The following is a 15,685-nucleotide window of genomic DNA, read 5'->3' as shown; positions in this document are numbered from 1 at the left end:
CAAGTTCTAAGGAGTAGCCAGCAAGTCTTAAGGAGTAACCAGCACCTCCTGGTATTTGTCCTTGTAGGAAAACACAGTCTTTGTCTACTGTACTAATTGGGTTGAGAAGTTCAGTCACGTAACGTAGTTTTAAAATGAACAAGTCAAGTCATGAGGACAAAATGGAGGATTGAAAGAGTCAGATTAGGGGGACAAAATGGAGGAGGAAGTCACAGTATAAAGTTAAAATGGAGTTAGTACAATAATTCAATACAAGTACAATAGTAATTTTTAATAATTCCACATCAGGGATAGGCAACCTTTTAGTAATACTGTGCCAAAATAAGACCTGGAAATCCCTTGGTGTGCTGATCCTATATATATATATTTTTTAATTGAGGTGTGTATATTTAAATATTCTGCTTGTGTTATTTATGAGTGCTGTAATTACTTTGTAGTGTTGCGTATGTGGTAGGGATCGCCCATATTCTGTATTTTCGGAAATATTGGTATCGGACAACAGAGATACCGGATATTGCCGATAATACATACCAGGACTGCCGGGCACGTTACAAGCCTGGCGGCCCTGGGGGGCCAAGCAAGCTCTTACTTACCTTCCCAGAAGCTCTCTTCAGCTTCCCCATGTAAATCTCGCTATCAGGCCGCAAGATTTAGACAACAGAGCTGCTGGGAAGGTAAGTAAGCGCTTGCTGGGTCCCCAATGTACTTTCCATGCCACCAGACCACCACAGAATGATATAGCCCCCTTCCCTGGCCAGGTAACAAGCAGGGAGGGGGGACTAAAAAAGTTATAATAATTAAATATTTCAAAATAAAATTAAATAAAAAAATGCCCCCTCCCCCCAAATGACATACCTACAGAAACACACACACACTGCATTATATAAACACACTACACAAACACACTGTATGTAATGCAGTGTTTGTGTAGTGTGTTTATATAAAAAGCAGTGTGTGTGTGTTTGGGTAGTGTCTGTATAGTGAATGCAGTGTGTTTATATAATGCAGTGTGTTTGTGTAGTGTGTGTATATAATGCACACTACACATATACACACTGCATCCACTACACACACACGCTGCATCCACTACACACACACACACACACACGCTGCATCCACTACACACACACGCTGCATCCACTACACACACACACACACGCTGCATCCACTACACACACACACACACACACACGCGCTGCATCCACTACACACACACACGCGCTGCATCCACTACACACACACACGCGCTGCATCCACTACACACACACACACACACGCGCGCTGCATCCACTACACAAACACACACAGCTCCCCTGTCTAATGACAATGCATCTACTACACATGACTTGTATATTTTGTGCATTTACCTTTTTTTTTTTTTTACCATTATTTACCAAAATGGTAAATTTACAGAATATCGGGAAGTTATCGGCTATCGGCCTGAAAGTTCACAGATTATCGGTATCGACTCTAAAAAATCAATATCGGTCGATCCCTAGTATGTGGCCTGTTATATTGTATATATCCATAAGTAGTTTGTTGTATTGTGTATTATACCTGTGCATGTGGGCTGTGTATGGTGGCTTCTTGTTGAATTGTGTGGGTGTGTGGGTGTATATGTCACATAGTGTGTTTGATGCATGTGAGGGGCTGTTTGTGGGGTTGTGTATGTGTATTGTCAGTAGTGTTGTGTTGTGTTTGTGGGTTGTTTGTATTTTTGTATAAAGTAAAGGCTGATTCTTCAGGTCTGCATATGTCTAGAAGTGTGGGTGGCTTTCTTGGGTTCCAGTGGAGACCGGGCAGGTCAGGTACAGTTCAAGGGCAGCTCTACTCTGGTGCGGATTGCCCGTTCATAAGTTCTCAAGAAATTTTCTGAGATAACTTTCTCTAAGTGCTGTAATGCATAAATTGAGGTTAAAAGACACCTTTTTGTACTAGCAGATATCTGAAGCCACACTGGGATTTCTGAGGTCTAAAACCAGTTGGGCTCTACCAGCCTTGAGTGCCGTGCAAAGGCAGCCCAAGTGCCATGCATGACACACATGCCACAGGTTGCCTACCTTTGCTCGAGGAGATCCGTGAACCAAGCACGGTGTGTACAGTACAACAGTATGGCAATTACAGAAGCCTCATACTGAACAGGGTGAGTTATTCAATATATACACCAGTCAGCCAGGCACACATAACGTACAGGGCGAGTACCACAATACATTACCCGTCATCCAGGCACACATAACGTGCAGGGCGAGTACCACAATACATTACCCGTCATCCAGGCACACATACCGTACAGTGCTAGTTACACACTATATACCTGTCAGCCAGGCACAGATACCGTACAGGGTGAGTTACACAATATATACCTATCAGCCAGGCACACATACTGCACAGGGTGAGTTATACAATATATACCTATCAGCCAGGCACACATACCGTACACGGTGAGTTATACAATATATACCCGTCAGCAAGGCACACATACCGTACACGGTGAGTTATGGACTATATACCCGTCAGCCAGGCACACATACCGTACAGGGTGAGTTACACAATATATACCATTCAGCCAGGCACACATACTGCACAGGGTGAGTTATACAATATATACCTATCAGCCAGGCACACATACCGTACACGGTGAGTTATACAATATATACCCGTCAGCAAGGCCCACATACCATACACGGTGAGTTATGGACTATATACCCGTCAGCCAGGCACACATACCGTACAGGGAGAGTTACACAATATATACCAGTAAGCCAGGCACACATACCAAACAGGGCGAGTTACACACTATATACCAGTCAGCCAGGCACACATACCGCACAGGGCGAGTTATACACTATATACCTGTCGGCCAGGCACACATACCGTACACGGTGAGTTATACAATATATACCTGTCGGCCAGGCACGCATACCATACAGGGTGAGTTACACAATATATACCAGTCAGGCACACATACCGTACAGGGCGAGTTACACATTATATACCTGTCCGCCAGGCACACATACCGTACAGGGTGAGTTTTACAATATATACCAGTCAGCCAGGCACACATACCGTACAGGGTGAGTTATACAATACATACCCGTCAGCCAGGCACACATACCGTACAGGTCGAGTTACACAATATATACCAGTCAGCCAGGAACACATACCGCACAGGGTGAGTTATACAATATATACCTGTCAGCCAGGCACACATACCGTACACGGTGAGATATACACTATATACCTGTCGGCCAGGCACACATACCGTACAGGGTGTGTTATACACTATATATCTGTCAGCCAGGCACACATATCGTACACGGTGAGTTATACACTATATACCCGTCAGCCAGGCACACATACCGTCCAGGGCAAGTTATACACTATGTGCCCGTCAGCCAGGCACACATACCGTACAGGGCGAGTTATACAATATATACCCGTCAGGCAGGCACACATACCGTACAGTGCGAGTTATACACTGTATACCCGTCAGCCAGGCACACATACACTACAGGGCGAGTTATACACTGTATACCTGTCAGCCAGGCACCCATACACTACAGGGCGAGTTATATACTATGCGTCCGTCAGCCAGGCACACATACCATACAGGGCGAGTTATATACTATGTGTCCATCAGCCAGGCACACATACCGTACAGGGCGAGTTACACAATATATACCAGTCAGCCAGCACACATACGCATATTGTGCCGGGTGAGTTATACACTGTATACAAGTCAGCCAGGCACACATACCGTACAGGGCGAGTTATATACTATGTGTCCATCAGCCAGGCACACATACCGTACAGGGCGAGTTATACACTATATACCCGTCAGGCAGGCACACATACCGTACAGGGCGAGTTATACACTGTATACCCGTCAGCCAGGCACCCATACACTACAGGGCGAGTTATATACTATGCGTCCGTCAGCCAGGCACACATACCATACAGGGCGAGTTATATACTATGTGTCCATCAGCCAGGCACACATACCGTACAGGGCGAGTTACACAATATATACCAGTCAGCCAGCACACATACGCATATTGTGCCGGGTGAGTTATACACTGTATACAAGTCAGCCAGGCACACATACCGTACAGGGCGAGTTATATACTATGTGTCCATCAGCCAGGCACACATACCGTACAGGGCGAGTTATACACTATATACCCGTCAGGCAGGCACACATACCGTACAGGGCGAGTTATACACTGTATACCCGTCAGTCAGGCACACATACCGTACATGGCGAGTTATATACTAGGTGTCCGTCAGCCAGGCACACATACCGTACAGGGTGAGTTATAGACTCCACATACCACAAAGGTTTAGTTAAAGGCTCTATGGCTAGCCATTTGGCAAGTATACTAACCAGCATCCCCCATAGAGCTGAAGATATTCTCTGTCACGTTAAGAATTGTGTCCGTGGCCTGGTCATATCTTCCAGTGGGTGGACCACCTGCTGCGTGCCTTTTGATGTGCTGAAGAAGGTCATTCAGAGCTTGTGTCACAGCATTAGCTGCCACTCCTACTGCCTTCAGAAGTTCAGGGTCACTAGTGGCAGCCTCTGAGGACTCCACACAGCCTTCCACTGATTTGGCAACCTGCTTCCCAGCCTCCAGGAGCTGTTCCTGACAGACAGGGGAACTGATTGTTGGGGCCACGACCTAACGGAATAAAAGAGGAGGAAAGCAAGGTTACCCCAGAGAGCTGGATTAGGTTTGCCAAGAGCCAGGTCATTAGCTCACCTTGGTGCATGCTACCAGCTGAGAAGTGGAGTGTGCGCATTGTGTTGCAGCAGCAATGACTTGCGCCTGCTGCATTGGGTCATCAGTCCGCTCAGCCACATTCTTGGCTTTTAAAACGAGAGCTGCTGCAGCACTTGCCACTGCTTTAGCTAACTGCATAAGCATATCCTGGAGAGAGAAAAAAAATATAGCGAGGATCTGCATTACTCTGAGAGCACAGAGGGAGGTATGGAAGAAGACAGTGTTAGATTTATTATCATTCACCTCTGTTAAGAGTTGGAATCACAGTAGAAATCAGCAAAAACAGAAAAGAGCGAATGGATCACCAGACCAATAAATAACTCCAACCACCGATTACAGGCCGATCAGCGGATGGACCACCAGACCAATAAATAACTCCAACCACAGATTACACAGGCCGATCAGCGGAGGGACCACCAGACCAATAAATAACTCCAACCACAGATAACACACCCTAGTTTATTTTGATTGGGTGGCGGCCCAGCCTGCAGCTCTGTCTACACGGATTGCGAGGTGGCTGGACTCACTCTCCCTTTTCAGTGGCTATGGTAATGCTAAATCTCTAATTTACAGTGACCTGAGAAGGCTGGACTCCCCCTATTACATTGGACTTCCTTATTCTGAACCAAAGCCACAGACATTTAGATGGCTGGATCAATAAAGATATACTGGGATAAGGCTGAACTGATGAAAGGTTAATTGCTATGAAACAAGGCACAACAGATGCAAACTTAAAGTAATATCCTTAGCAACTAAACAATATTATCCTAAATAAGCAGTGTTGGTGTATAGATCATGCCCCTGCAGTCTCACTGCTCAATTATCTGCCATTGAGGAGTTAAATCATTTTGTTTCTGTTTATACAGACCTAGTCACACCTCTGGCTGTGACTGAACTATTGCATTAAAGCAATGATTTAATTTATCATATCAATTTAATTTACAACACAGTGTGTTTACTTTAGAATGGCTTATTTCCTGAGTTAATGGAATTTTAATTACATACATGAAGCTGTTGTAGGGCAGAAGATGAAAACTCAGGAAGTGTGAAGACCGTGTGAGTCATTGCAGGAAGGTGTGACTAAAGCTGCAATCAAAGCGGTTTAAGATTGAGCAGTGAGACTGCAGGCGCATGACCTACAATTTTATAACATGACAGGAGGCTTCCTATTTTGCATTAACTCTCTTTACTAAACTCCATAGCAGTAAAGAAAAACAAAGAGTAACAATAAATCAATGAGCAGCATAGGGTATATAAGGGTCATGCTGCTTGTACATTTCCTCTTTCTTTACTGCTCCATCGCAGTCAGGTCAGACTTTTGGCTCTCCCAGAGCCCTTTTTTACATTTATTGTATTATGCTATTATATACTTTTTCTGTTATATACCTTTATATATTTTATATATACTTTATAGATAGTAGCTTTGTTTAGTTTCTCCTCCTTTGGGCAGTGGGGCTTTATCTGGGTCTGTAGAGGGGTTCCCTTCCCCTCACTCTCCCCCTGACCGGCCCTGGGACTCTCACTTCCCCTCTAGTGGTCCCCCCCCAGCTTCCCCCTCCTGCCCTAGAACCTTTTAGCCCCTCCTGGGCATCCTCTCCATCGGCCGCGACCGCTCGCGCCGGCCTTATTCTCCCGCGACCGGGCTAAATTTAGTCCCCGGCTTGCGGCCTACACGCGCGGCGGCCATTTTGGATCGCGAATCTCGCGGGATCCATGCGGCCATCTTAGGTTTTACCGCGTGTGTGCCTCTAACGGACTGCATTCCCTCCTATACCCTGTGGGTTAGTGGTAACTACCTCTCTCAGTGTGCAGAATACCTATTTCCTATTATACTTACCTGCACCTGCTCCTGCCATTGAAGGCTCCTTCAGTTCCTGTTAGAATTATTTCTACTTACCTGGATATACTGTGCTTCTGTACCTGCTACTCCACCAGAAGATTACTGCATTCCATTGGCTGGGTCAGTCAGGTCAGTGCTGTTGCCTGTATATTTGTGGCCTGCACTTATGGGTGCCAACCCTGTGCAACCGGGGTGAGCCCCCATTATAAGTACTTCAGTACCACGCTGCTTATTGGGAGACTAGCCTTTGCAGTCCTCTCTAACTGGGTGAGCCCCAGTTTTAATAAGGTCCCCAACTATACCCTGCTGGGGTTTTATCTGGAAGGAGTGGTCATCCACCATAACCACTACATCTACTGACCCTCAGCCTTACACCATATACATGAGACCTGGGTGCCATTACTATAAGTGCCTATCAGTGACGTGTTTCACAAGCCTACCGTATACCATGGAAGACTCCCAGAATACCCCTGTGGACTTCCAAGCTATGATCAATGCAGCTGTCGCTGCTTCTGTGGAGAAAGCACTTTCCAAAGTGCAAGCTACGGCTGCTGACTTGCCCAAGCCCTGCCCACGCCACGACTCAGACTGTGAGATCTCGGACTACCATGCCAGAGAGGACTCCTGTCCCAGCAAACGCCACGGGAGAGGCGAGGGCACTACTCCCAAGCCAACTAAGGGTAAGGCGCCTGCCAAACAAAACAAGCTCTCCAAAATCAGTACCCCGGCCCCGTGTCGGGATCACTCTTCAGACGAAGACCAAGAGCTGTCCATGTCAGTTCTAGATGAGTGGCAAGCAGACCGGACTGGACTCAGACACCATATTAGACCCTTCGGGTCAGGCTATGTTTGACCCTCGCAACATGCACCACCGGAGCACCTCTCCAGGTTCATGCACCTGTGGCTCCGCAAACCTCTAGACAAAGAGGTACGCAGTCGGCTTAGGTCGGAATGCCCACGTCTTTCACCTTCCGGACAAGTTGGCTCAAACCCCTGAGTTTGATAAGGTCATGACGACCTTCATGATGCGGAGCGGACGAGACCCTCGCAGAGGGATTGAAAAGGGACTATGAGGTGCTCAAGACAACCTGCTGGATTCTGTTGGCCCCCTTGCCCGCATCATGTACCTGGCGGACGATGCCTATGCCAAGGCCGACTTTTTCTGCCGACAGTATCAGAGAATGGGCACATGACATTCGTGAGTGGGCACAACGATGCTTTTGTTTCATTGGAAACACAAATGTTACGCTCTCTTCTGAGAGACGAAAAGCAGCGCTATACCATATTAACGGTAAATTGGCAGAGCTTGGCACAAAGGAGATTGGGCCCCAGGCACAAGGGAAACTGTTTGGCGAACCTTTCCTCAAAGAACTCAACAAACACGTAAATGTGTTTACCTCATTTAATAAAGCGCAATCCTCTATGCGCCGAGTTTTCCGAGGCAACCCCGTGAGAGGGTTTTTTGGAAGGGCTGGTCGGCAACGGGGCCGTGCCACCAGCCGGTTCTGGCCTTCAGGCCCCCGCACCCAACCGACACCATTCTACCCTACCAGGGATTACAGGCAACCACCCGCCTACTCCAGAGGCTCGGACAGAGGCCGTGGACCACGTGGTCGAGGATGTTCCCGATTTGCTACAGGTAGGCTATCTTATTCCTCCTCTCTTACCATGCACCCGTTCTGCGGGCCTTTCCCTTTCTTTCCAGAACTGGGCCGCCCGGTCGTCAGACAGGTGGATTCTACAAACAGTACAGGGCTACATCATAGACCTGGTGGGAAACCCCGTTCAGGCGCAACCCCCGCGCCCAATCTGTCATCTCACGACCACAAGCTCGTCGATATGGAACTGAGCAATCTGCGGGACAAGGGAGCCATACAGCCGGCCCACGGCTTTGGAGGTTTTTTCAGCAATATCTTTCTGGTCCGCAAAAAGACAGGAGAATTCCGCCCTGTCATCAACCTGCGCGACCTCAACGCATACGTGGTGTACCGCCACTTCAAGATGGAGGGCATCCATCTTCTACGAGATCTCCTACAGAGCAACGATTGGTTTACCAGACTCGACCTAAAGGATGCATACCTATCGGTCCCAGTACATCCACACTACCGACCTCTTCTTCGATTCCTTTGGCACGGCTGTCCCTGGCAATTCACCTGCCTCCCTTTCGGCCTCAGCTCGGCCCCATGGGGTTTCACCAAACTCCTGAAACCAGTGGTTGCCCATCTACGGTCCAGGGGCGTCCGGTGCATCATTTACTTGGACGACATCCTTCTCTTCTGCTCCGAGAAGACCAGGCTACGTCAACACACTTATCTCGCAGTGACACTGCTGGAATCTCTGGGGTTCGTAGTGAATCGACAAAAGTCGGAATTGATTCACTCTCAGACGATGCAATTCCTGGGCTTCGACATCGACTCCACATCATGCACTCTGAGACTGCCATCCTCAAAGATCTCGTCTATTCGCAAGGAAATCTGCAGAGTACTTCGTTGCGACTCCATCCCGTTACGCAACTTGGCCAGAATCGTGGGACTCCTCTCCGCCTCCATCCAGGACATATTCTCGGGCCCCCTTCATTACAGGGCCATGCAACGCCTCAAAACAAGATTCCTGCGCCGCAGGCCCACATACGATCAACCCGTCCCAGTGACGGCGGAGGTTCGCGAAGAACTGTCATGGTGGCTGGACAGCATGCAGGCCTGGAACGGCAGGGCCATATTCGGAGATTCCCCGGATTTTATACTGGAGTCCAACGCCAGCTTGTGGGGCTGGGGCGCTACCAGCGAGGCCGCTTCCACAGGGGGAACATGGACATCGCAGGAGCTCTCCATGCACATAAACTGCCTAGAACTCCTGGCGGGATCCTTCGCGATCCGCAGCCTGGCTCGGGAGAAATCCAATTGCTGCATCCTCCTCCGCATGGACAATGTCTCCGCAGTCCGATATATCAATCGCCTGGGGGGTGCACGCTCCCGCCTCCTGTCGGACATCACGAAGGACATCTTCGACTTTTGTCTCCCCCGCAACATTGCACTCCAGGCCGAATATCTCCCCGGAGAGATCAATCTCACAGCGGACTGGTTCTCCCGTCATTGGAGGGACGCCAGCGACTAGAAACTAGACACGAGAGTGTTCCGGACCATCGCAGCCCGGAGAGGTCCTTTTCACCTGGACCTGTTTGCCTCCCGCAACAAACATCAGACCCCGGAGTTCTTCAGCGGGCTCCAGGACCCGGAGAGCAAAGCGACGGACGCATTTCTCCAACGTTGGCCGACCACCGGGGCCTACGCCTTTCCCCCATTCTCCATGATTGCGAGTACACTGCACCAGATCCGGATGCAACGAGTGACACTGATCCTCATAACACCCCTTACCTTGGTTCCCGGATCTCCTGGCCTCCTCATGCAAGGACCCCCTACTCCCGGATCCCAAAGAGAATCTTCACACTCTACTCTTGGAAGACTGTCTACCTCTTGTGGCTTGGACTCTTTCAGGGGTTCCTTGCAAGTCAGCGGACTATCGCAGGCTACTAGGGACCTCTTATGGGACTCCTGGGCTCCTGGAACTAGACGATGCTACCTTTCAGCTTGGATCTCCTGGTCTACTTGGTGCGTGGAACGGGACTCCGATCCCTTTACAGCACCTATTCCCATGACTCAACTTTCTTTAGTCTTTGTTTTCGTCGGGTCGCTCCTACCGCTCCGTTAACGTCGTTCGCTCGGCGATTTCGGCGGCCCACAGCCCCGTCGGGGACCTCCCAGTTGGCAAAGACCCTCTGGTCTGTCGCCTTCTCCACGGTATGCGGCTGCGCCGTCCTCCGACCCCCAAGTACACCCACATCTGGGACGTCGGGCTAGTTCTCAGTTTTTTCCGAGATTGGCACCCTAACGAACAATTGTCTCTTCGACAATTATCAGCTAAATTCGCATTCCTGCTTTGCCTGGTGTCCTTCCGTCGTGTGTCGGACGTGCGGGCCTTCGACGCCTTCAATGTTGCCCCCGATGGGGTCACATTCCGGATCTCCCGTCGTACCGATTCATCTTCGTTTTTTTACCCCTTTTTTCCCGGACGACCCGCAGCTCTGCGTGGTATCTACTCTTCACAGATATGTCACGGTTACCTCCCCTCTTCGTAACTCGGCGTCGGGTCAACTCCTGATGTCCTACGTTCGCCCCCACGCTCCGGGTCTTAACCACCACGCTAGCTCCATGGATCCTCTCTCTCGCGGGTACGCGGGGCGGCAGCCTCCTCCGCCTTCCTAGCGGGGGCGTCTTTGTCGGATATCCTTCGGGCGGCGGATTGGTCTAGAGAATCTACCTTTCGCACCTTCTACTTCCGCTCTCCTCCTTCTGCTGGGATTTCTCTCATTCAGCGTCAAAAGTGCAAAATAGGAAGCCTCCTGTCATGTTATAAAATTGAAGATTATGCTAGCTTTAGTGTACTAATAATCTTAATTTTAATAAGGACAGGAGGCGAGTATTTTCCCTCCCTTTTGTTCCCTCCCCTGACACCTCGGGGGAGTGGATCGAGGTGACGGAGGTTGATATTTCTGTTTATGTCACTATGTTTCCAACCTTATTAGGTAGTGGTCTAGTCTGGTCAACACTTGGCTTTCATCATAAGGTCCTGACATCATAGTTTCAGGGGAACGTTTTTTATTGTGTACTAATTTTTGCCATATCTCTGTATTGATTTCTTATTGAAAAGCATGCTGATAAAGGCTCACCTGCATGCTGATAAAGTACCTAACCTATTTTATACTCTCCTTTCAGTGTTACCCTCTTCAGGACCTCCACTGGATACCGTCTGGGAAGGATTTCGTTTGAGGATTTAGTTTGATTCTTGGTCCTGATTCCACTGTTCGGAGTTTCTTCAAGCTCAGCGTTTCTTGGAAGACATCTCCGTTACTTTCGTTTTGGTTTCGGGTTCTTTCAAGTTCGGTCAAGATGTCGCTTAAAGAAAGAGGAAGTGTACAAGCAGCATGACCCTTATATACCCTATGCTGCTCATTGATTTATTGTTACTCTTTACGTTTTTCTTTACTGCTATGGAGTTTAGTAAAGAGAGTTAATGCAAAATACTTGCCTCCTGTCCTTATTAAAATTAAGATTATTATTAGTACACTAAAGCTAGCATAATCTTCAATTAATTAAAGCAAATCTAATCCGCTGCTATTCAGCTCCATGTGTATAAATCTATTTTTATTTTTCCAGAGCGCTCTAGCTTTTATAGTAGGACAACTTTCCTTTACATTTTATAGCCATATTGACAATATTTCACAGTGGGCGGGGTTTAAACCAAGGTTATGTTTCAGTTACCAATCAGATTTACCCACAATCCATCAGTAAAATCAATCCCACTAAAGGCATAATGGACAGAGGAGAACAAAATGGCTGCACCCAGGTATTGAGATCCAGCACAAGGAAGAAAAGATCATAAATATCAATGGAGAGGGTATAATCAGTGAGGTACTGGGGAAAGGAAAATCTCAGAGTGTCAATTAAAACCCAGAACCCTGCAGGCGACATTAGAAGACAATAACAAGATCTAAAATGAGCCCCCCAAAAACAGAGATATAAGAATATCACTATAGGAACCAGTAAAGGGACACTCCAGGCATACAAGGTCCATCTGACATTAGCGGAGAGGATGAAACACAAGCAGAGAAAGGTTTGTCTACAGCAGGAAGTGGATCCCTCCTATAGGATTTCTATAAAGCCTACACAGACACACTTACTGCTGTTCAGAGACTACCTCACAGGAGTGACTACTATTAATTTAATTACCATTAAGAATTAACAGCAGCCGGCTGGGCGCGTACATACAGATCAACAATGAATGTTAAACCCTTTCTACCGGGCCATTCCTATCCCAGAAATCACTGAAGAAGAAATAGCTCTCAGCAATGTCCAACAGGAAGTGATGTACATTCTTGGCCAAGTACTTTTTTCTTAATTATATTTATTGGAGGGAAAATAAGTTTATTAAACCCACCCTGGAGTGTCCCCTTAATATCAATGATTACAGCCAAAACCCAACACCACATGTGATAGACGGAAAAGGAAAATCCTCTACCCGACCCCCGTTACCGTCTTCTGCACAGATAACATGGTAACAGTTCGAGAGGCTCTCGCTGCAGAAATCTGTGGGATCCACAAGAAGTAGTTAACGGAGAGTGGGGAGGGGGGGTTAACTATAACAATGTATTAACCAGATGCTGTGATTACAGAGGGTAAACACAGTGAATTGTATTAACAGGAAGCTATGAATATAAGGGGAATATAACATTGTAATAGCAGGAAGCTATGAATATAAGGGAGATATAACATGGTATTAACAGGAAGCTAGGAATATTAAGAAGATATAACATGGTATTAACAGGAAGCTGGGAATATGAGGGGAGATTTAACATTGTATTTACATGAAGCTATGAATATAAGGGAGAAATAACATTGTAATAGCAGGAAGCTATGAATATAAGGGAGATATAACATGGTATTAACAGGAAGCTAGGAATATTAAGGATATTTAAATTGTATTAACAGGAAGCTGGGAATATGAGGGGAGATATAACATTGTATTTACAGGAAGCTAGGAATATTAAGAAGATATAACATGGTATTAACAGGAAGCTGGGGATATTAAGAAGATATAACATGGTATTAACAGGAAGCTGGGAATATGAGGGGAGATATAACATTATATTAACAGGAAGCTGGGAATATGAAGGGAGATATAACATGGTATTAACAGGAAGCTGGGGATTTGAGGGGAGATATAGCATTGTATTAACAGGAAGCTAGGAATATTAAGAAGATATAACATGGTATTAACAGGAAGCTGGGGATATTAAGGAGATATAAAATGGTATTAACAGGAAGCTAGGAATATTAAGAAGATATAACATTGTATTAACAGGAAGCTGGGGATATGAGGGGAGATATAACATTATATTAACAGGAAGCTGGGAATATGAGGGGAGATATAACATGGTATTAACAGGAAGCTGGGGATTTGAGGGGAGATATAGCATTGTATTAACAGGAAGCTAGGAATATTAAGAAGATATAACATGGTATTAACAGGAAGCTAGGAATATTAAGAAGATATAACATGATATTAACAGGAAGCTGGGGATATTAAGGAGATATAAAATGGTATTAACAGGAAGCTAGGAATATGAGGGGAGATATAGCATTGTATTAACAGGAAGCTATGAATATAAGGGGAATATAACATTGTAATAGCAGGAAGCTATGAATATAAGGGAGATATAACATTGTATTAACGGGAAGCTAGGAATATTAAGGATATTTAAATGGTATTAACAGGAAGCTGGGGATATGAGGGGAGATATAACATTGTATTTACAGGAAGCTAAGAATATTAAGAAGATATAACATGGTATTAACAGGAAGCTATGAATATTAAGGAGCTATAAAATGGTATTAACAGGAAGCTGGGAATATGAGGGGAGATATAACATTGTATTAACAGGAAGCTGGGAATATGAGGGGATATATAACATTGTATTTACAGGAAGCTAGGAATATTAAGAAGATATAACATGGTATTAACAGGAAGCTGGGGATTTGAGGGGAGATATAGCATTGTATTAACAGGAAGCTATGAATATAAGGGAGATATAGCATTGTATTAACAGGAAGCTATGAATATAAAGGAGATATAACATTGTATTAACAGGAAGCTATGAATATAAGGGGAATATAACATTGTAATAGCAGGAAGCTATGAATATAAGGGAGATATAACATTGTATTAACAGGAAGCTAGGAATATAAGGGGAATATAACATTGTAATAGCAGGAAGCTATGAATATAAGGGAGATATAACATGGCATTAACAGGAAGCTAGGAATATTAAGGAGATATAAAACGGTATTAACAGGAAGCTGGGAATATGAGGGGAGATATAGCATTGTATTAACAGGAAGCTAGGAATATTAAGAAGATATAACATGGTATTAACAGGAAGCTGGGGATATTAATGAGATATAAAATGGTATTAACAGGAAGCTAGGAATATGAGGGGAGATATAACATTGTATTAACAGGAAGCTGGGAATATGAGGGGAGATATAACATTGTATTAACAGGAAGCTAGGAATATTAAGAAGATATAACATGGTATTAACAGGAAGCTGGGGATATTAATGAGATATAAAATGGTATTAACAGGAAGCTAGGAATATGAGGGGAGATATAACATTGAGAGAAAAAACGGGTCGCAAGAGTATTCTGAGAACGGACAGCAACTGAAATAGCCTGCCCTTCGGTAGGTCCCCGCTCAGAACTCAAGCTGGTTTTAGCTCATCTTGTGCCATTACAGAGAGAACATATCTGAAGCATATCAGACTGGTCCCACCCATACGGGTAGTCCAGATCCGAAATGCCAGCAAGTTCTCTCTGCACGAGAGATACAGCAACCCCAGACGATCGTTTCAGCCTTGTTAGGCATCATCAGTGAGGCATAGCTAATATCTCTCTAGGCACCGTGAGCAAGGGGTCCACGTCTGGATTACCCTTTAAACTTATGGAGAGAAAAAACGGGTCGCAAGAGTATTCTGAGAACGGACAGCAACTGAAATAGCCTGCCCTTCGGTAGGTCCCCGCTCAGAACTCAAGCTGGTTTTAGCTCATCTTGTGCCATTACAGAGAGAACATATCTGAAGCATATCAGACTGGTCCCACCCATACGGGTAGTCCAGATCCGAAATGCCAGCAAGTTCTCTCTGCACGAGAGATACAGCAACCCCAGACGATCGTTTCAGCCTTGTTAGGCATCATCAGTGAGGCATAGCTAATATCTCTCTAGGCACCGTGAGCAAGGGGTCCACGTCTGGATTACCCTTTAAACTTATGGAGAGAAAAAACGGGTCGCAAGAGTATTCTGAGAACGGACAGCAACTGAAATAGCCTGCCCTTCGGTAGGTCCCCGCTCAGAACTCAAGCTGGTTTTAGCTCATCTTGTGCCATTACAGAGAGAACATATCTGAAGCATATCAGACTGGTCCCACCCATACGGGTAGTCCAGATCCGAAAT

General features: G+C 46.1%; 1 protein-coding gene across 3 annotated transcripts in view; it reads right to left on the bottom strand.

Moving 5' to 3' along the window:
* LOC134610547 (talin-1-like) overlaps positions 1-15,685 on the bottom strand; it is a 99,219-nt gene that overhangs the window by 65,063 nt on the left and 18,471 nt on the right. For 2 of the 3 annotated variants that reach the window (XM_063453516.1, XM_063453515.1), the window contains exons 7-8: positions 4,761-4,928; positions 4,385-4,679 (exon numbers count right to left, since the gene is read on the bottom strand). In XM_063453516.1, coding sequence (XP_063309586.1) covers positions 4,385-4,679; positions 4,761-4,928 — 463 coding nt within the window. Of the gene's footprint in view, positions 1-4,384; positions 4,680-4,760; positions 4,929-12,710; positions 12,765-15,685 lie in introns of all 3 variants that reach the window. The other variant, XM_063453514.1, reaches the window with a different exon arrangement.

The sequence above is a fragment of the Pelobates fuscus genome, chromosome 5 (genome assembly GCF_036172605.1).
Source record: "Pelobates fuscus isolate aPelFus1 chromosome 5, aPelFus1.pri, whole genome shotgun sequence".
Classification (NCBI taxonomy): domain Eukaryota; kingdom Metazoa; phylum Chordata; class Amphibia; order Anura; family Pelobatidae; genus Pelobates; species Pelobates fuscus.
Note: the sequence above shows the minus strand (reverse complement) of the source record. Positions and strands in the feature narration are given on the sequence as shown.